The sequence below is a fragment of the Copadichromis virginalis genome, linkage group LG9, assembly GCF_057382275.1.
Source record: "Copadichromis virginalis isolate Kocher_CV1m ecotype Utaka linkage group LG9, C_Virginalis_male_GT1.1, whole genome shotgun sequence".
Classification (NCBI taxonomy): Eukaryota; Metazoa; Chordata; class Actinopteri; order Cichliformes; family Cichlidae; genus Copadichromis; species Copadichromis virginalis.
In genome coordinates this window covers 19,268,904-19,291,500 of record NC_140626.1, presented here as the reverse complement: position 1 = coordinate 19,291,500, position 22,597 = coordinate 19,268,904, and the positions used below count along the sequence as shown (strand labels likewise).

The 22,597-nt window shown below is 45.9% G+C and overlaps 1 protein-coding gene across 2 annotated transcripts; it reads left to right on the top strand.

The window, feature by feature from the left end:
- The first annotated feature begins 6,072 nt into the window (after positions 1 to 6,072).
- Positions 6,073 to 10,794, top strand: LOC146701734 (uncharacterized). Of its 2 annotated transcripts, XM_085468071.1 has the most exons (4): positions 6,073 to 7,853; positions 9,958 to 10,127; positions 10,204 to 10,421; positions 10,503 to 10,794. In XM_085468071.1, the coding sequence occupies exon 1, from the start codon at positions 6,128 to 6,130 to the stop codon at positions 7,583 to 7,585; it is 1,458 nt and encodes a 485-aa protein (XP_085324197.1). In that variant the 5' UTR covers positions 6,073 to 6,127; the 3' UTR covers positions 7,586 to 7,853; positions 9,958 to 10,127; positions 10,204 to 10,421; positions 10,503 to 10,794. The 2 variants fall into 2 exon arrangements, with proteins under 2 accessions (XP_085324197.1, XP_085324196.1); XM_085468070.1 differs by lacking the exon at positions 9,958 to 10,127.
- The last annotated feature ends 11,803 nt before the right edge of the window (positions 10,795 to 22,597 follow it).

Below are 22,597 nucleotides of genomic sequence, written 5' to 3'. Positions count from 1 at the left end.
TGCATTTAGGAAGCCCAGCCATAATAGCATTCTCCATCTGTAGACCAGAAAATAAAGCACAGACTCGTGAGACCAGGAGGAAAACAGCCTACAAACTATACTCTGGTGTTGGTGAAATGAAGCCAGTAAGAGAAAGATGGAATGTCTGAGATGAATCTCCTGGAGGAAATGCTGGTGTTGGGCTCTGCAATAACAAATCAATTGGTTTATGGGAACATGAAAGAGAAGAGTTAAGGTCAGATGTGCTGCTGCCAGAATTTGTAAATGTAAAGACTTTGACAGCCTGGAAGAGCAGGAGTGATTGGGAATAGCTGGAATAAATTGGAGGGATTCACTTGTAAAGGAGTAACAGTCAAACTTAAGAAAAAACTATATTCTTCATTGAACTTTCCTTCTCTCGATTTCAGTGCCATGTCCAGTGGGTGCATTTATACATTTCTGATCAAATAACAGTTTTACATCTTTTGTGTGGTTTTGTGTGTGTATAAAAGGCCCCAAAGTTCATATAATAGTTTTACTGGTGTTTATAAGTTTATATAAGTTCATGTAATGTTCCATCTTCTGTCAGTTTGGGCCAGCCCACCTTCTAGTGACATCATCCGGTTAGTAAGGTGGGCAGTTTAATGGCGGCTGAGCAGTGTTGGTCCGGAGGGGGTGCACTGATTCCTGGGGCATGTTAGGTGTGCGTAAATGACAAGTAAGTAGTGACCTGTGTCGTATTTTGCCTTTGTTGTGTCAGTACTGTAGTATGTTACCATTCAGGAGCTAATGTAGTCCATAGTTGGAGCGGTAGGCCACGCATGCAACGCGTGAGTTCACCCTCATTTCATATGCTAACTTATGTTGTTAGCTTGGCCCCGGTTTAGCTTGTTGACGCATGTACGGTCGCTCGTATGTCCATAATGTCATTCCTGTGTTATCAGACCTTCTCTATATGTTGTATGTGATGCTTGTGATTGTTTACTTTGAAGTAGCGGAGTTTGTAGCGAACAATTAGGTACGTGGATTAATAAAATAGCAAACGTAGTATAACCGGAAGTATGGCGTCCCGCTTGCCCTTCACAATAAGAGCATTATAGAGGAATATAATGGGGGACGCTTTTATTTTGTATAACTACCGGAAGTAGTTCACATGTACTGACGGTTGCTTAACCTCGCACTAATGCTATTTAGTTGCATAGTGTGAGCAGTTTGAAGTGTATTATATTTTTCTGATCTTTATATTTGATTATGTTAACTATGTTGTATTATGTTTATATTTGAGTATTTGACTTTTCCATTCTCTTTATTTATTGTTATTTCCCTTGTTTATTTCCTTTGTAGGAAACCACACACACACACACACCCAGACACACACTTATGTACACCCGCTGTGTTACAGCCCCAGAAATTAAGCGGTGACAATAAAGTGCCTCAAACGGAACCTCAAGCTCTCTCCTTCTTTCGTGCTCTGGGCAATTTGGCCTTAAGTGGTGTTCTGGCCGACACACCGGGGTGACCGTAGTGCTCAAAGACTGAATCAGTGCCACAGCCGTGCCTATCTTTGATATCTCCACTACATTAATTGGTCCTTCGAGCCGGAGGCACTAGGTTCGCCTCAGAGATGGAACCAGGCCCAGAGTACGAGGCTCGTGGCGCACGCCCCAAACGACATGCTCGCCCACCTGTGCACTACGCAGATTATGAGGTGGAGTACCCAGGCTACATTAGCCATGCATATAGAGAGGATGTAGAGCTCAGACACCAAGAGGACAAGGCCAGGATGACCTCCCTCGCTTCCCCCTTTAGCTGCAACCTAGCCAGCCCTCAGTGGAGGCGGGATGCTATTCTCCATGAGACGGCCTCGCGCTATGGAGCTCAGAGCCAACAGCACATTCAGGAGAATCAGCTAGCCCCCCAGCTGTATCCGGAGAGATGGCATGGGGAACCAGCCTATGATCACTCTACTCCTCTACCCTTCGTGCTCCCCTATACACATCCAAATAAGGAAGTAAGTGCAGAGTTAGAGGATATCCGTCAGGAGCGCCACCTCATCCAGCAGAGCCAGCAACGTATGTCATCAGATCTGGTCGAACTCAAGGCACTGCGGGCAGAAATGAGACAGTTAGTGGAAGCTGTCCAGAGCATGCAGGGCCCATCTTCTCTCCAAACCAGTAAGTCAATGCAGTCACCGCTACCGGGTGATGCACCAGAGATTGAGGAGGATGATGACTGGCCTGCCCCACCACCGTGGCCAGATCCAATTGAGGAAGCGCCACTGCCTAGTGACCCACCAGTGTTAAACCCCCATCGCCAAGATGCATGTATGTTTCCAGCCATTAAGACAGAGGCAATGGCAATCCCACCTGCTAATATGGTCGTGGACCACCCAGGACAGAGTCTGTCATCAGATCCTCCACCAGCTCTCAGGTTTCCAGATAAAGCCTCCCATAATCCACCTCCCTGGTTCAAGCCGGTTCATCTCCCACCTCGCCCAGGCAGTTTCCCACTGGGTGGGTCCAAGCATCCGCGCGCCGCCTATGGGGACAGTAAGACTGAGCATGGCTGTAATCCAGCATCCCCTGAGCAGCAGTTCAATCTGTCCTCTCCACAGCCACTGCCGGACAGACCGAATCCGGGCAGGACTCCTATCACCTCAGAGACAGTTTACCGTGGTCCCCGCCCAACAATCCCCAACTTCTCCAGTCGAGACCCTAGTGAGTTTGCTAGGCTTAAGATGGCATTGGGGAATCTTCTACCTGAGGACACGACTGAGCTGTTCAAGTATCAAGTGTTGGTTGATCACCTGCACTTAGAGGAGGCCAGATTAATAGCCGATGCTTACCTCAACTCTGCCACACCCTTCACTGATACGATGGAGGCCCTCAATGACAAATTCGGCCAACCACATCAGATAGTGCTGAGGCGTATTGCTGCGATGATGGACTCACCTGACATCAGACGTGGAGACGTCTCGGCATTTGAGAGATTTGCCCTCCAGATACAGTCACTGGTGGGGATGTTAAGGACACTAGGCCCAGAAGGAGAAGTGGAACTACACTGTGGTTCACATGTTTCTCGTCTGCTTAGTAAACTACCCCCCGAGCAGAGAGCGGAGTTCCGCCGCTGCATGTTCCAACAAGGTGTGAGGATGCATACCTTGGCAGATCTCGCAGGGTGGCTTAAGTATGAGTCCTGGTGCCAAGACTCTGAAGGGCAGCTAGCAGTGAAAGGGACAAAGGAGAAACAGTGGCCCAGGCCTGAGGTGCGCCAGGGTAAGAGATCCATCACAGTCCTTCATGGTGCAAAGGAGGTAATGACGAACCCACAGGCTTTGAGGCCAGGTGGTGTGGCCAGCAAGAGCAAGCCATACTGTCCATTCTGTAACACGGAAGAGCACTATCTCAGTCAGTGCACAATGGTATCCAAGTTGACAAAGGACCAGCTAACAGAGTGGATAAAGAGTAACAAGAGGTGCTGGCGCTGCGCACGGTCACACCAGGCAGCCCAGTGCAATCTGAGGAAGACTTGCAGCCTCTGCCAAGGGAAGCACCTGCAGGTACTGCATGATGTCAATGTTAGAACACCTAAAGGGTCGCTAACAACAGCGGTGGTGAGCGGTGACTCGAAGGTAGCAACCGACGTCCTGTATCTAGACAGACCCACTGAAGGCTGCAAAGTCCTTCTAAAGATTGTCAAAGTCTGCATTCATTATGGCAAGCGAACAATCAGCACTTATGCTGTACTGGATGACGGGTCAGAGAGGACAATGCTTCTGCCGGAGGCTGCCGAGAAGTTAGGCATGCAAGGGATCGCAGAGGACGTCCCACTGCGCACGATTAGGCAGGACGTGCAGACTCTCAGAGGTGAGTCAGTGTCGTTCTCTGTTTCTTCTCCATCAAGGCCCAGGACCAGGTTCAAGATTGCTGGGGCCTTCACTGCTGCACGCATCGGACTTGCAGGCCACACTTATCCCATGGAGCAACTCAGGGAAAGGTACAAGCACCTGATTGGTCTTCCGATCCACACCTTGTTAAATGTGAAACCTTTGCTACTCATTGGCAGTGACCATCCCCATCTGGTTACCCCCGTTGAACCAGTCAGGCTGGGACCTCCAGGAGGGCCTGCTGCTATTCGTACCAGGCTAGGTTGGGCGCTACAAGGGCCAGCAAGTATAGTTGGCCAGCTTACCCAACCGCAGCAGTGCTTGCTGACTTCTGTTGCACCTCAGGTCAGTGAGTTAATGAAACATGTGGAGAAACTGTGGCAGGTCGACATCGTTCCATTCCGAAACGAGAAGCTTGTTACTCGTTCAAGGCAAGACCAAGAGGCCATATGCATTCTGGAGACCAGAACTGTCCGAATAGAGGTTGAAGGCATACGTCGCTATGCCACCCCACTGCTTCGCCGGAAGGGGATGCCTCTACTGCAGGCAACTAAAGACGCCGTCATGCCAAGTCTACGGGGTGTAGAGAGAAGGCTGGCCAAAGACCCAGAACGAGCTGAGGCCTACAAAGTGGAGATGGAGAAGCTTATCAAGGCTGGCTCCATCATTAAGTGTGGCTCTGGGACACCTGTGACAGAAGGTCAGGAGGCGTGGTACATCCCTCATCACATGGTGAGCCATAATGGCAAGAACCGATTGGTTTTCAACTGCTCATTTCAGTACAGAGGACAGAACTTGAACGACTACCTGCTGCCTGGGCCCACCTTAGGTGCGTCGCTTCTGGGAGTCCTATTGCGCTTCAGAGAGCATGCAGTTGCAGTGAGTGGGGACATTAAAGGCATGTTCCACCAGGTTCATCTCTTACCAGAAGATCGTGCCCTGCTCAGATTCGTCTGGCGAGACATCAGCGACGAGAGCCCTCCAGCAGTCTACGAGTGGCGGGTGCTCCCGTTCGGAACCACGTGTAGCCCCTGCTGTGCCACATTTGCCCTGCAGCGTCATGTCATGGATAACAGCCAGCCAGATGATGACGTGAGACTCTCGGTCGAAAGGTGTTTTTATGTGGACAACTACCTTCAGAGTTTCCCCACCGTGGAAGAGGCAAGGAAACTTGTCGACAGGTTACGGGCCATCCTAGCCTCAGCAGGTTTTGACCTACGTCAGTGGGCCAGCAATGAACGTGACGTCATCAGTCACTTACCACAAGAGAGCTGCTCCGCTAGTGTGGAACTATGGCTGGCCCAGAACAAGGTAGATACCCCAGAATCTACCCTGGGATTGAGCTGGCTATTCCACACAGATGTCCTAGGCTACAAGCATCGTCAAGTTCCATATGCAGTCCCTACGATGCGCAATATCTACAAGGTCTTGGCCAGCCAGTACGACCCCCTAGGGTTCATCTTACCCTACACAACCAGAGCGAAGGTAATCATCCGCCATCTTTGGGACAAGCAAAGGGGTTGGGATGACCCACACCTACCTCAGGAGCTTATGCAGCAGTGGACAGCCTGGGAGGAAGAGCTGCAATTTCTACCTGAAATTACTCTTCCCCGACCATATGTGCCTAAGGAAGTGGACCCCTTCAGCTGTCAGAGAGAGGTGCACATATTTTGTGATGCCTCTGAAGAAGCTTATGGCTCAGTAGCTTACCTCCGGACCACTGGCAGAAATGGTGAAGTGCATCTGTCATTCTTGGTGGCCCGTTCCAGGGTTGCCCCTAAGCGGTTCCACTCCATGCCCCGATTGGAGCTCTGTGCTGCACTCACTGGGGCACAGCTCTCACAAGTGCTGGAAAGGGAGCTCACCCTTAGAATCGACCAGACGGTCCTATGGTCCGATTCTACAACAGTGCTGACCTGGCTGAGGTCTGAATCCTGCCGATTTAAGGTCTTCGTGGGCACTCGTGTAGCCGAGATACAAGAGCTGACAGACAGGCACTCCTGGAGATACGTCGACTCTGGAAGGAATCCAGCCGAAGATGTGACACGTGGGAAGAAGTTGAAGGAGCTCACTGTACCAAATAGATGGAGCCAAGGACCATCCTTTCTCCTGCGCAGTCCAGACTCCTGGCCAGAGGATCTCACGGTTGACCAAGCAGGAGATGCCTTGGAGCTGCGCAAAGCTGTGTTCTGTGGGACCACAGCAACTACTCCGTCAGGTCAGCCAACTTCAGATTTGAGCCGCTACAAAACCTGGAGTGAGATGTTAGAGGTTACAGCGCGGGAGCTACATGGGGCGGCCCAACCAGATGGTCATCCCACTGTTGAGGACTATCGCAAGGCGGAGAGGCTGATCCTACAGAGGGCCCAGATGGATAGTTTCCTGGAGGAGTACAACCTGTTGAAAGTCGGTAAGCCAGTTCCCAGGAGCAGTCGTCTTCTCTCTCTGTCACCCGAAGTGGATGAGACCAGACAGCTCATTTGTGTTGGAGGACGACTTCGTCGATCTGAAGATTTGGCTCTGGAGACACTCCATCCGATTATCTTAGACCCAAGCCACCCAGTGACCAAACTCCTGATCCAAGACTTTGATCGCCGCCTCCATCATCCTGGCCCGGAGCGGGTGTTCGCAGAACTTCGGCGCTCCTACTGGATTCTGCGAGGGCGTGAAGCTGTCCGGCGCTACCAACACCTCTGTGCTGATTGTCAAAGGTGGAGAGCTAGACCTACAGTGCCAAGGATGGCAGACCTGCCAGCAGCCCGGCTACGTCTATATAAACCGGCTTTCTACTCTACGGGAATGGACTGCTTCGGGCCGTTTGAGGTCAAGGTTGGTCGGCGTATTGAGAAGAGATGGGGAATCATATTCAAGTGCCTCACCACCAGGGCAGTCCACTTGGATGTTCTTAACACCATTGATGCAGATGCATTCCTGATGGCTCTTCGGCGATTTGTCGCCCGTAGAGGAACACCTGCCGAGTTGTTTTCAGACCAGGGGACCAACTTCAGGGGAGGTGAGAGGGAGCTGCGTGAGACCTTTCTGAAGATGGCCCCGGAACTACAACAGCTTCTAGCACCCCAGAGGATCAGCTTCCGCTTTAATCCTCCAGGGGCCCCACACTTTGGGGGAGCATGGGAAAGGGAGATCCGGTCGGTTAAGTATGCCCTCTATGCCACCGTTGGTGCTCAGTCAGTTCCAGAAGAAGTGCTTCGCACTGTACTCACCGAAGTGGAAGGGATACTCAATAGTAAGCCCCTGGGGTATGTGTCTTCCGATGCCAGAGATGCAGATCCGGTGACTCCTAATGTTCTTCTGATGGGGCGGCCGGATGGATCGCTACCTCAGGTAGTATACCCAGAGAGTGAGCTCCTCAGTCGCCGTCGCTGGAAGCACTCCCAGGTTTTGGCTGACCATTTCTGGTCACGTTTCATTCGTCAGTACATTCCCAGTCTGCAGACTCGCCAGAAGTGGCAAACAACGGCAGCTGATTTGGCTGAGGACTCTGTGGTGATGATCGCTGATCCACAGCTTCCCAGGGCTCTCTGGCCGGTGGGGAGGGTGATTAAAACTCATCCTAGCCCTGATGGACGCATCAGGTCAGCTGACGTGAAGGTGAAGGAGAGAGTCTACACTCGGCCAGTTGCCAGACTGGTTGTCCTCCCTGCGCTGCCCTCTGGAGAAGATGAGGACAGCTCTGCGTCGAACTCACCACAACCCTAGAACTTTGTTGCCTTATTGATGAGCAAATGTCTTACATACATTTGGGGGCGGCTGTATAAAAGGCCCCAAAGTTCATATAATAGTTTTACTGGTGTTTATAAGTTTATATAAGTTCATGTAATGTTCCATCTTCTGTCAGTTTGGGCCAGCCCACCTTCTAGTGACATCATCCAGTTAGTAAGGTGGGCAGTTTAATGGCGGCTGAGCAGTGTTGGTCCGGAGGGGGTGCACTGATTCCTGGGGCATGTTAGGTGTGCGTAAATGACAAGTAAGTAGTGACCTGTGTCGTATTTTGCCTTTGTTGTGTCAGTACTGTAGTATGTTACCATTCAGGAGCTAATGTAGTCCATAGTTGGAGCGGTAGGCCACGCATGCAACGCGTGAGTTCACCCTCATTTCATATGCTAACTTATGTTGTTAGCTTGGCCCCGGTTTAGCTTGTTGACGCATGTACGGTCGCTCGTATGTCCATAATGTCATTCCTGTGTTATCAGACCTTCTCTATATGTTGTATGTGATGCTTGTGATTGTTTACTTTGAAGTAGCGGAGTTTGTAGCGAACAATTAGGTACGTGGATTAATAAAATAGCAAACGTAGTATAACCGGAAGTATGGCGTCCCGCTTGCCCTTCACAATAAGAGCATTATAGCGGAATATAATGGGGGACGCTTTTATTTTGTATAACTACCGGAAGTAGTTCACATGTACTGACGGTTGCTTAACCTCGCACTAATGCTATTTAGTTGCATAGTGTGAGCAGTTTGAAGTGTATTATATTTTTCTGATCTTTATATTTGATTATGTTAACTATGTTGTATTATGTTTATATTTGAGTATTTGACTTTTCCATTCTCTTTATTTATTGTTATTTCCCTTGTTTATTTCCTTTGTAGGAAACCACACACACACACACACACCCAGACACACACTTATGTACACCCGCTGTGTTACAGCCCCAGAAATTAAGCGGTGACAATAAAGTGCCTCAAACGGAACCTCAAGCTCTCTCCTTCTTTCGTGCTCTGGGCAATTTGGCCTTAAGTGGTGTTCTGGCCGACACACCGGGGTGACCGTAGTGCTCAAAGACTGAATCAGTGCCACAGCCGTGCCTATCTTTGATATCTCCATTACAGTGTGTGTGTAAGAGAAATAAAAGGCTACTGACCAACTGTAAAACTGTGATTCATCCTAAAACATATTTTTTATGGTCCTGATCTATTTAAGTTAAATATTATGCTGCAGACTAAAGTACATTCACAGTAATTGAATGCATTTTATGGCACAAGGCACAAGCCAGATAATGTCGTTCTCCTCCGCCCACAGCTGGCAGAGTAACAATATTCAGTTTTTAAACATAACCTCCCCCTTTACTCTGAGCATGTTCCAGAAAGCACTGTACGAATTAAGCAAAATTTTGTGTATGCACTGAATGTTTCTGTTTTTATGCCCAAATAAGCTTGTTCTACATAACTGCCTTTAGTTTTGCACTTATAATGCATGCTCACTGTTTGTAAACTGTTCTGCACAAGCTCATTCTCAGCTTTTAGTTTCTATATTTTTCGTAAAGATGATCAGAGAGCAATATTGTCTTTGTTTTCTATCCCATTTACATCTACATATAACCACATGTACAAATCACAGCTCTGTAAAGGCCAATGAACCTATTTCAGTATCGCCAAACGTGACACTTGTGAAGTTGCCTACATTAAAATAAATAAAAATTGCGTGATTGAACAAACATAGAAGTCTGTGTCGTTTTAGGAGTGAAAAATCTCAAGTGGCTTGCTTCTAAAGACTGTCCCCTGTGAAACTTTATGTTCAAAATAGCGCTCTGCTATGACCCAACCTAATTTTTAGCCCTGCTGATGCCATTTAGAGATCCTATCTAAAGATATTTTCAGGGCATTTTCTATCCATAAAATGATGCACAGTGTTTCATATTTGCAGAAAACAGCATGCTGGTCCAGAAAACAACACAGCATGAGATCACTTAAAAAAGGAAAATGGAGAAGCTGATTTTGTAACTGTCTTAACATGTTATGGGACTGAGTATAAAAAGCATGCAGACACGTATCCTATGTCACGTCAGTGATCATTTTACGCTTTTCTCATGTTGTTAAAAAGAAAACCGTTACATGTTTTGTGTCAGGTTTAGTGTGTCATTCATCAAGACTACATGGCGTGAAATGACGTATGAAAAGCCAAAAATCAGTAGTGATAACCCTACAAAAGGATTTGTCACTTGCAACTACACAAATAAATATTTGGGAGAAACATAATAACACCCAGGTTTGTATTTTTTTATATAATACTTGCAATACTGTGCAAAAGTCTTGAGCCACCCCTCATGGTTTTTTTTACATTTTGGCAGGAAAACAGAAATAGTGTCATGGTCCGGGTGAGTGCGGGGTTTTTCCACTCTGCTGGGCTCCACCTTCAGGCAGAGGCTCCAATCAGCTTTCACACCTGATTCCAATCAAGTCACCAGCATATAAGACTAGCACTCACAACAGACCTCTGCCAGATTTACTGCTGACTCATGTTAGTGCTAGGCAGCCAAGCCCTTGTGAGAGCCCTTAACAATTCATTTCTCCTCACCGTGTTTTCTTTGTCATAGGACCCACCTGGCAGTCACGCTTCCCAAGCTGAACTACTCACATCTCCGCCTGGACGCTGGTTCTGTCATCTGGTTGCTTGCTTTTCATCATAAGACTCCACCTGCCTGCCTCCCTGCCAAGTCCCTTGATCCAAGTATATTCTGGACCCTCTCTGGACACTCCTCACCCGGACCCCCTTGGACACCCCTTCCTCGCATGACACTTTCACCTGCAACGCGTAAGCCCTAACCACCACAGTCTAATCCTTCGACTATGATTCACTAGACTGCCACTGACTGCTTGTCTTCTCTCATTATAGTGACTGTGTACCTCCATCCAAGCCGCTGCCCCTTTTTCCATTCCCAGGATCCGTCCATGAAATCTTGCACCTAGTCATACCACTCAGATAGAGTTTCATGTTCATAGTTTGGCCTCATAGTTCTCAGTTCATAGCTTCCACAGTTCATAGCACTCTCCGTTCATAGCATTCATAGTTTCCTGCTTTGTAAGTTAACTAGGCACTGTAAATAAAGCACTGTGTTCACGCCTGTTTTGCCTCCCACTGTGTCTGCATTTGAGTCCACACCCACAGCCTGGCCCTCTTGGCCGTAACAAATACATGCAAAAATATGTGGAAATACAGCATATCAATCAATCAAGGCTTTATTCACCACGTGCAGGTTGCTCTGCAGTGAAATAGGACCCCCCCCTCCCGACCTTACACACACAACACAGGCATCACATGGGGATACAGGTCGGAGATTGGCATATGAGACAAAAACAGAGTTTGTACAGTCTAATGAGCCAGTATTTGGTATTTGGTATGACCATCTTTATTCTTTAGAAATCCTTTTAGAAAAGCTTTCTTGTCATTTCTTTAAGTAGTCTTCAGGAATAGTTCTCCAGGCTTCTTGAAGGACTTTCAAAACTGTTCTCTGGATGATGATGATGATGATGATGATAACACTGCAGGTTTTGCTTAAATTCATCCACAATTTTTTGCAGGTTTTGTCTTTAACTTTCATCAACCTGAAATACCTGACTTCCAAATAAATTAGTGTAAGGAGCAAATATAAGAGTGAAACTTATTTATTCTCACAAAATTATTAGTTACATAATCTAAAGGAAAAATTAATATTTTTATTACTAATGCAAAGTTACAGTAAATTTTGCGTATTTCATAAATGAAAAATACAAATGACAGTTTTTAACTATTTGATTCCAATGTAAAACAATCAAATTCACCACAATAAACATGAAAGATATAATCTCTCCCATGTCCCAGGTTTGCTCCTGCACCTCCTGCGTGTAGGTTATGTCCGAAACACCTCCTCTAGGAAGCATTCCTGTTGGTACAACCTCAACTGTCTACTTTCGATGAAGCAGCTCTAGTCTGACTCCCTTCCGAAAAACCACCTTTTAACGGGTATCACGGTTTCAACGGTAGCGCGTTTTCATGAGCAGCGCATTTTCACAGGCAGCACGGTTTCACGGGTAGCGCGGTTTGTCACACCTGTCACACTGCGCTGCTTGACATAACACTGCAATGTTTATGAATGGGGGATGTTGTTCGTGAACTGACCATGTGAGATCCTCGTGTAGAGTGAGTACACGAGAGTTCAGTGTACACCCCTTACGTAACACCACGCAGCCATCTGCGAAGGCTGCATGACCTTACACCGAGCCACACCAGTCAAACCGGTCACACAGGTCACACCGCGCTGTCATCACACCCGTCACATCAGTTGCACCGTGCTCCCGTCACATCCGGGCTTTACCTTTGGTGATAAAACACACCACTGTAGTATTGTCGGCAAACTTCATTAATGAAATTGGAGATACTAGTGGCCATGCAGTTGTAGGTGTAGAGTGAGGACAGGAGAGAGCTCAGTATACACCCCTCACGTAACACCGCGTCGCCTTCTGTGAATGCTGCATGACGTAACAACGCGGTGCCGTCATCAAAGGCTGCATAACGTCACACCAGTCACATCTGATACACAGGTCACACTGCGCTGCCATCACACCGGTCGCACCCGGTTATCACCTTTGGTGATAAGACCCACCATTGTTGTATCGTCCGCAAACTTCACAATGAAATTGGAGATGCCAGTGGCCGTGCAGTCGTAGGTGCAGAGTGAGGACAGGAGCGAGCTCAGTATACACCCCTCATGTAACACCGAGCTGCTGTGTGCGATGGCTGTATGACATAACAACGCGCTGCCTGAGAAGGCTGCATGACGTCACACCACGCTGCTGTCACACTGGTCACGCCGGTCACACCTCGCTGCGGTCATGCCTGTCACGCTGCACTGGTGTCTATGAAGGTGTATGCTGTTTGTGTGAACTGACCATGTGTGATCATCCGCCAAATGTAAAGCTAGGAAACGGAAACTGTTCCCTCTTTACACAGCAGTGCCATTGATGGTGATTAGGGTATGTGCCTCCGCGTTTTAACTGGCAGCTCGGTTTAACGGGTATCACAGTTTCACGGGTAGCGCGTTTTAACGGGTAGCGCGGTTTAACGGGCAGCGCGGTTTAACGGGTAGCGCGGGTTAACAGGCAGCGCGGTTTCATGGGCAGCATGGTTTCACGGGTACCACACTGTCATGGGTAGCGCAGTTTGTCACACCCGTCAAACTGCACTGTCTATGAAGGGGTATGTTGTTCGTGTGAACTGACCATGTGAGATCCTCCGCCAGATGTACAGCTAGGAAACGGAAACTGTTTAATCTTTCCACAGCAGCGCTGTTGATGGTGATCGGGGTTATGCTTTACTACACCTCTAGAAGACCACTATCATCTCTTCTGTTTTTGTGAAATTGAGGGTGAGATGGTACACCCCTGACATAACACCGCACTGCCGTCTGCTAAGGCTGAATGACTTAACACCGCACCACCTTCTGTGAAGGCTGCGTGACTTCGCACTGGTCACACGGCACTGCCGTCACACCGGTCGCACCCTTCATACCACTCAGCCTGACGTAACAAGGTGCTGCTGTCTGCGAAGGTTGCATGACGTCACATCTGTCATACAGATTAGAAACACCCTGCCGTCACACCCGTCACACTGTCCGTCACACCCATCACACCGTGCTGGCTGCGCGGTTTGACTGGCTGCGCGGTTTAAGGGAGAACAGACGCTTTTTGAGGAAAACAAAGTTCTAGTGCTTGTGTTCACAATCTACATACAACATACAAATTTGACTCGTGCTTCGCTCGAGGCATGTTGGCGTATGACAGGAGGGGCAAACAGTTGCTACCTTCCTGTCTTAGTTCCCATAGCAAAGGTAACACCTTTTTCAAGTAGGTGTTGGACAGTCACATCAGCCGGTGGGGTTTTCCTCACTCTTGGAAGTCTCATTGCTGCTCAGTTTGGGGCTTTCACTGTAGTATAAGCTCTCTCTTTCATGTGTAGCATAAACCCAGAGGTCTCGGGTAGATCTAGTGAAGTCGCCAAAGTTTGGATAACTTCCAAGCTGGGAAGCTTCCTATCGACATGACAAATAGAGTCTTTATTCTTAAAGATGACTGACAGTGGCCCTACTCTCTTTGATGCTGTATGATGTATGAGCATGTTTTCACGGGTAGCGCGGTTTCATGGGCAGCATGGTTTCACGGGTAGCGCAGTGTCACGGGTAGCGCAGTATCAAGGGTAGCGCAGTGTCAAGGGTAGCGCAGTTTGTCACTCCCGTCAAACTGCGCTGTCTATGAAGGGGTATGTTGTTCGTGTGAACTGACCATGTGAGATCCTCCGCCAGATGTACAGCTAGGAAACGGAAGCTGTTCACTCTTTCCACAGCAGCGCCATTGATGGTGATCGGGTATGTGCTTTACTACACCTCTAGCAGGTCATGGGCAACTGTGGCTCATGGGGTTGAGAAGCGCATCTGTAACCGGAAGGTCGCCGGTTCGATCACCGGGCTCTCTGTCCTGGTCGTTGTGTCCTTGGGGAAGACACTTTACCCTACTGGTGGTGCTGGCGCGATCTGTCAGTCTGCCCCAGGGCAGCTGTGGCTACAACTGTAGCTGCCTCCACCTGTGTGTGAATGAATAGTGGCATTGTAAAGCGCTATATAAATCCAATCCATTATTATCATTATAAGTCCACTATCATCTCTTCTGTTTTTGTGACATTGAGGGTGAGATGGTTCTCTTAGCAATAAAGTTTAAAGGCACTGAGATCCTCCTTCACAATAAAATAAGAGATACTAGTGGCCGTGCAGGCGTAGGTGTAGAGTGAGGGCAGGAGAGAGTTTAGTATACGCCCCTGACGTAACACCGCGCTGCCCTCTGCCAAAGCTGCATGACTCCGCACCCGTCACACCGTGCTGCGGGACGTATACAAGTTCAGAATACAATGCGCTGCCTGAGAAGGCTGCATGACGTAACACCACTCTGCCGTCTGCGAAGGCAGAATGGTGTTACACCGCAACATAGCATTCACACCGGTCACCCAGTTCACACTGCGCTGCCGTCACACCCGTCACACCAGTTGCATCTTGCTGCTGTCTGCGAAGGTTGTATGACGCCACATCAGTCACACAGATTAGAAACGCGCTGCCGTCACACCCGTCACGGTGCCCGTCACACCGTGCTGCCTGCGCGTTTTAACTGGCAGCTCGGTTTAACGGGTATCACAGTTTCATGGGTAGCGCGGTTTAACGGGTAGCGCGGTTTCACGGGTAGCGCGGTTTCACGGGTAGCACGGTTTTATGGGTAGCGCGGTTTCACGGGCAGCGCGGTTTAACAGACAGCGCGGTTTCATGGGTAGCGCGGTTTAACAGACAGCGCGGTTTAACGGGTAGCGCGGTTTCACGGGTAGCGCGGTTTCACGGGCAGCGCGGTTTAACGGGTAGCGCGGTTTTACGGGTAGCGCGGTTTTACGGGTAGCGCGGTTTAATGGGTAGCGCGGTTTAATGGGTAGCGCGGTTTCACGGGTAGCGCGGTTTAATGGGTAGCATGTTTCACGGGTACCACACTGTCATGGGTAGCGCGGTTTGTCACACCCGTCAAACTGCGCTGTCTATGAAGGGGTATTGTCAAAGGAGCTTGCAAAGAAAAGCGTCACACCGTGCTGCCTGCGCGTTTTAACTGGCAGCACGGTTTCACGGGCAGCGCGGTTTCACGGGTAGCGCGGTTTCATGGGTAGCGCGGTTTCACGGGCAGCGCGGTTTAACGGGCAGCACGGTTTTACGGGTAGCGCGGTTTAACGGGTAGCGCGGTTTTACGGGTAGCGCGGTTTCACGGGTAGCGCGGTTTAACAGACAGCGCGGTTTAAAAGACAGCGCGGTTTAATGGGTAGCGCGGTTTCACGGGTAGCGCGGTTTAATGGGTAGCGCGGTTTCACGGGTAGCGCGGTTTCACAGACGGCGCGGTTTAATGGGTAGCGCGGTTTCACGGGTAGCGCGGTTTAACAGACAGCGCGGTTTAAAAGACAGTGCGGTTTAACGGGTAGCGCGGTTTTACGGGTAGCGCGGTTTCCCGGGTAGCGCGGTTTAACGGGTACTGTCAAAGGAGCTTGCAAAGAAAAGCGTCACACCGTGCTGCCTGCGCGTTTTAACTGGCAGGGTAGCGCGGTTTAACAGACAGCGCGGGTAGCACGGTTTTACGGGTAGCGCGGTTTCACGGGTAGCGCGGTTTAACAGACAGCGCGGTTTAACGGGTAGCGCGGTTTCACGGGTAGCGCGGTTTCACGGGTAGCACGGTTTCACGGGCAGCGCGGTTTAACGGGTAGCGCGGTTTTACGAGTAGCGCGGTTTCACGGGTAGCGCGGTTTCACGGGCAGCGCGGTTTAACGGGTAGCGCGGTTTTAAAAGACAGCGCGGTTTAACGGGTAGCGCGGTTTCATGGGCAGCATGGTTTCACGGGTACCACACTGTCATGGGTAGCGCGGTTTGTCACACCCGTCAAACTGCGCTGTCTATGAAGGGGTATTGTCAAAGGAGCTTGCAAAGAAAAGCGTCACACCGTGCTGCCTGCGCGTTTTAACTGGCAGGGTAGCGCGGTTTAACAGACAGCGCGGGTAGCACGGTTTTACGGGTAGCGCGGTTTCACGGGTAGCGCGGTTTAAGGGAGAACAGACGCTTTTTGAGGAAAACAAATTTCTAGTGCTTGTGTTCACAATCTACATACAACATACAAATTTGACTCGTGCTTCGCTCGAGGCATGTTGGCGTATGACAGGAGGGGCAAACAGTTGCTACCTTCCTGTCTTAGTTCCCATAGCAAAGGTAACACCTTTTTCAAGTAGGTGTTGGACAGTCACATCAGCCGGTGGGGTTTTCCTCACTCTTGGAAGTCTCATTGCTGCTCAGTTTGGGACTTTCACTGTAGTATAAGCTCTCTTTTTCCTGTGTAGCAGAGGTCTCAGGTAGATCTAGTGAAGTCTCCAAAGTTTGGATAACTTCCAAGCTGGGAAGCTTCCTATTGACATGACAAATAGAGTCTTTATTCTTAAAGATGACTGACAGTGGCCCTACTCCCTTTGATGCTGTATGATACCCGGATTTAGATACCCATGGTAAACATGACTGAATAAATAGTTCCATTAATGAAAACGGCACAGGTCAAACTGGATGCTTTTAACAGGGGTCCCCTATGATGAAAAAAACATTTGTATTTTTAAAAACACTTATTAAAGTAGAAATAGAAAACAATGATGTGAGACCATTAGGAAATTGAATGAAAAAGTAGGATGCAGGACAATGGTTCAAACCTCACGTATGGAGTATTTCTTCTGGTGTTTGTTTTACCTGTAGGCCCCTATCTTTGCATCTTGTTTTTCTTTTGCTATTGCCTTCAGCTGCCATCATTTGTAACTCGCCAGTCATGAGGAAGAACTACAGATTACAGGGTGACGATTAATGAAACAATGGAGAACATTTCTTACACAGTGTGAGATAGTTCTTCATTGTGCTCTTTCCCAATAAACCACAAAGACACTCAGAAAGCACAAAAGCCTGTCTGGAGGGTAAAGAACAAGCCACTGTATTTCCTCCCCGCAGGCTGCTCAATACAATGTGTAATGGAAGATCAGAGTCTGGAGCCTGCTGGGGGATTACTGCAACCTCTGGCTGAACCACACACAAACAAATGAGCTTGAGGAATTATGTGCAACCAAAATCTCTATTTCGGAAAGGCAAAATCTATGTTTTCCTTTACATGTGATATGTGTAATTATGGACTTTTAATTCCGTGTAAATCCAGGTTAAGCTTGGAAAACTGTAAAGAGTGGTTTATATTGTTTTGATAAGTGTTTTAAAAATATTTTCAATATATTAAAGTCAATTAAGTGATTTTTGTGAGTAATTTGGAATTCATGCCCCTTTTATACATAATGTAAGGTAGTTTTCTTCTGAGTTAAAGGAAAATAGTCTCATTAATTGACATCTAACTGGAAATGGAGATTCTCTAACATGTGTTAGGTTTATTAAATGCCATCAATTGTTGAATGAATACCTACCAACAGCCTTAAAAGAGTGCAGAGGACGCTTTAATAGAAAGACTTCATTATGTGATTTTTTGAGCCGGTCTTATGTCAACTTGGCAACAAAAAAAAAGAAAGAAAAATACCCCTGTCCTGCATCTGTACTCAACTCTTACCCGTATGATTCCTGAAAACACAACACAGCTTTTTTGGCAGAATAAATTTTTGTCCTTTTTTTGTCCTTTCTCCTTTTTAGGACTAATTAGCATTACTGTGTCAGACAGATACATCAAGAGACTGACAAACAAATCCTTGGAATGCAGATCCTCAGATTGAGAGGAAAACTTTGTTTACAGAGGAAATCAGTTAGACGAGAATATTGTTTTGTCTCAACACAGTTTGAAGGACTACATGATTTATGTAAAGCAGCAATCACCATGCAGTGTGGAGTGCCAAATTCTCGACCCGGTGTGGTTGTGACCTTTCATGCTAATCCGCAGCTCTTCATTACAGACAAAAAGACTTGCATCTAAACAAGACGGACTGATTTCCATATGCAACACTTAACCATTTATCATTTAATTGTGATCTGACTATTCTTCATCGGTGGAAATGAATAGAGGCTCTCAGGAAGCCCGGCAAAGTCAAGAGAATTCCTTTACATAATCAAATATGCTAATTATAAGAAAAGTGGATGAATCTGCAGCAATACACGAGCCCTGGATTAGTGCTGCAGAACAATAGGCTGAGGATGCCAGAGTTTACTAATGTTTGGTTGACACTTACTGAAACAAGCCATTCTGTTCTTTCTGCAAATGTTTGCATCTGCATGAGTTGCTGTTTTCTTTAATGACATGAGGAGGAAATCAGTCCAAACTGGTCTCCAAAGAGTAAAAACATTTTAACTGGGAAATGCTCTAAGGAAATGTCCATAGGGATTCAACATGTTAAAAGCTGTAGGAAATCACTATTTTGAGTAGAATAGAGCAAATATGTTGCTGAAGAATAAATTTAATTCACGTGTGACTTGACCTTGTATGGGAGAAAAACAGAGGTATTAGCAAATATTTGCTTCACAATAGGGATCGTTTATGTTTTGATGTTAATGCATAAATCTTTCATTGACATTCCTAGATGGCTCAACGGATTATGTGCAGATTCAATTATTTTCAAACCTCTTGAAATAAAGCTGTAGTTAAACAAAAACTGATGTATTTGTCTGATTATTTAAACGTTACTAAAGTGCCAGTAATATTCATTTCATTTTTGATGACTGTACTGTTACTATGTTACTATGGATTCTCCTACTTGACATGACCCAGGTTTCATGAGGTCAGAAAGATCAGCATGTGTACAAGAAGTTGCAGAGGTACCTTAGTTTTTCATGTCTGCATAGGAAATTTCTTACATTTGTTGCACAGTGAAAGCAAAAGTAAATTTATGTGTATTAAAAGGGAAATTTGAGAACCGTAAAAATATCTCACAGTATGTAATGTCAAAAAGAGCTTTTAAGGCATTTTGAGTATCTGGTAAGCAGAGATGGGCAGTAACGCGTTACTTGTAACACGTTACTGTAATCCGATTACTTTTTTCAAGTAACAAGTAAAGTAAGGGATTACTATAGCAAAAACGGTAATTAGATTACCGTTACTTTCCCGTAGGAACGCTGTGTTACTGCTTTACTAAAACCATGATTATTTTGCGAGAATGTCTCATGACAGTGACGTAAGCAAGTGCAACGTTCGTGACAACAGCTGTGTGCAGATCAACAATGGAGTATGAGCGTGCAGCGTTTAAAGCGTGGAAGTACTGACCTTACTTTGAGTTTGATTCCATAAAAAGTGACAAAAACATTAGTGTCCGTTGTGCGTGGGAAGAAAACTTCTTTTTACAGCGAAAAAACCCCGTAACTTCCAAGCAAGCACCGAGTGCACAACTCACAGAGAAACTCGCGGATTCTTCTACTGACCGCCTGCACCAGGGTAAACCTCCGCCTACCCTACTCCTGCTTTACAGGTGAAAATAGAGCAAAAGGACCGCTAGTCTTTGATGTTATTTATTTTCTGCTGTGTTTTACTTGCATCTATTTGAAAGAGTGAGTGTAAACACAAAAAAAAATAAAAAATTATGTGCCGGAATGTGCAGAAAATAGGTTTAAATATTAAACAAATTTCTTCCAGTCAGAGAATGTTGCATATAATTAAATTTTTGCTTGATGCATAAAGTTAAAAGATTAAAACTAATTAAACAAGTTTTTAAAAGAGACTTTTCCATTTGATTACATTTTGTATGATAGATTATGCAAAAAAAGTAGAATTGGGCTGAAAGAGCTATCGCTTTATCACCTATTCAGGTTGTAAATCGTGTTTTTAAAAAGTAAGTAAGTAACTAAGTAACTAAGTAATTAATTACTTTTGAAAATAAGTAATCAGTAAAGTAACGGGATTACTTTTTGGGGGAAGTAATCAGTAATCAGTTACTGATTACTTTTTCAAGTAACTTGACCAACACTGCTGGTAAGTATAGGTCTTTGGTGTCTCCACGCAGTCTCCAACTAGGAGGATATGTCTAGATAGATGCAGAACCCCCTGTAGTTATTATATATCTATCTCAGAAATATGACTGGAAAGAAGGACATTTCAAATACTCTACTTAGTTTCCTTTCACAACGATTAAGCAGAAAATAATAGATAGCTGGATGGATTGATGGATGACATGATGTTTGATACAAGCCGGTCTTCCAATTCTTTTGTGCCATGTCCCCCTTCTCCACTCCCCGGTGGCCTGCACTGTATTTAACGATCCAGCTCCAAGTACGCGCACATGCTTTTGAAGAGCATTTTTGCAGAGGACAATAAGGTTCACAACTTTATGTATTTTGTGGCTTAATTGGGGCCGTCTTGGCGACACTGTCCTCTCACATTGATTATAGATTTCTTAATTACTTAACACAATGATTTTCACAGAGGCAGCTTTGAGAAAACATTGGAGTTAACGATCACACCAAGCCCAAGTGAACTGTGCCTGGAACACCCTCTGCAAGTCGACCAGAGCAAGGTACACTGGGCATGGTACACAGCAATCACAGCACAGTCAAAGGAAATGGACTTTTGGGGGTCAAACGTGCTCAGGCATAGTATGGCTCGCCTAGTGTGAGTAGATCCTTAATCACTTAGTCACATATTGACAGAAGTGGTTTCAGATTTTACCATTTAAACAGCCCGAGCTGTAAATGCCTTTAAGCCACATTCCTTTTCTCTTTGGAGATTTTAAACCATTAATATCACATTATTTGTGATGAGTCTTTAGTTCGCTCTCTGACCTTATTTGTGTTGTTTATGTATGCTTGTTGTGTAGTTGTCAGACTGTGAATGTTTTCAAGCCTCTGTTGATTTTATTCGTCTGTTGCACACATAAATGTGGCTATTTTCTCTGTTATTTTTTCATTTTATGTGACCAATGTGCAAAAAGAAATGCAAAACCCATGTCACCATTAATACTGCTCCAAGAGCAAATCTCCCTCCTCGTGCATTGTATCAAATAAATACACACAAAAATGAATGAAGGACATTTTGTGCAAAATACGTTTTGCTCATCCAAGAATGTCCTCTGAAGGAAACATTTGCAAACATGATAATGAATCAGCTCTGTAACACATATTTACACGCAGACATTAGGGCACAGAGGTCAATTTAATAGTCCTCTAAATTGCCACAGGGCACACTTTATTTTTCCATTTTCCTCTCCAAAAGCGCTTTTCTATTCAAGCCCACAGTGGTGGAGAAGCGATCGCAGCTATTCTTCAATTTCTTATCAATATTCACAAGTTCCCTGACCTTTAAATACAGAAAATAACCCAATGAGAATAATGATGACTAACTGCAAGCGTTTCAGTAATTAATGAAAATTACCAGAGAATCCATAGTTAATTAGGAAGAGCGAGAAAACTCTTGATATGTGACTAAAACTGGAAAGAGAAACCTTATCTGTGGAAAATGAATTTTTTGAGAAAACATGTCTCAGTTTTGAAATTTTGAATGTAAAATGCAAGGTTCCCGATTCTGTGTAAGAGCATGAAGAGTCTTCTTCTGTATGTTAAATCCCATAAATGACACCATAAAATACAATTCTTACTTCCTGAGACCCTTTCTCCTCATACAGGAACATTACATTTTGGCTTTTATGCATTTTATACTGTATTAGTACATGGCCATGTTACAGTATCGTTTGGTCTTTTCATGCTGTTGGGTATAATAGATTTCAATAAGTAGGTAGGTAGTTTTTATTTGTATGCTAAAAATTGGTCGTTTTTAGTCCATTGCTAATGTATTTGCCAAACTTTCAGCGTTTATGAACATAGTTAAAAGTTTCCTTCATGACACTGAGGCAGTAGGATTCTTCCATAAGGTGCCGTCGGTGCAAAAAGGCTAAAAACTGGTTTCTAGACCTGTTGCTAGGTTATTGATGGGCAGTGTGATGATCATTATATATCATGCATAAATCAATTTGGGTGGTTATAAATATGCAAAAAAGATGTTTTTATAAATTATTGTAGGTGCATAAATCCTAAAAATGGGTTATTTTAGCTTTTTGCTAGGTGGTGACGAGGCAACATGATGTCATAATATCTTATTGATTTCCACATCTTCAGAGACCAAGGATGTACCTGTGTGCCAGTTGCTCAGTTCCCGATGTTCAAACCAGACCCATTGGTGAATTTTGTCCATCTTTTATATACAGTATATGCACGTTACACATACAAATGCAAATACTACAGAAAACTCAGTGCAAGCATTTAACTTATAATGAAAATATAAGTTAAATGCAGTAATTAAATTTAAGGAAGGACATCACATAAACTATACGTTGGTGTGGCAAAGAGCAGAAAAATCATATAGATACAGTCAGGGGGCAGAGCTTCCAATGATGTGTGCGGCCATTCAAACCCTCCTGTTTTACATTTCTTTTTATTTGTGTCAAGAGTT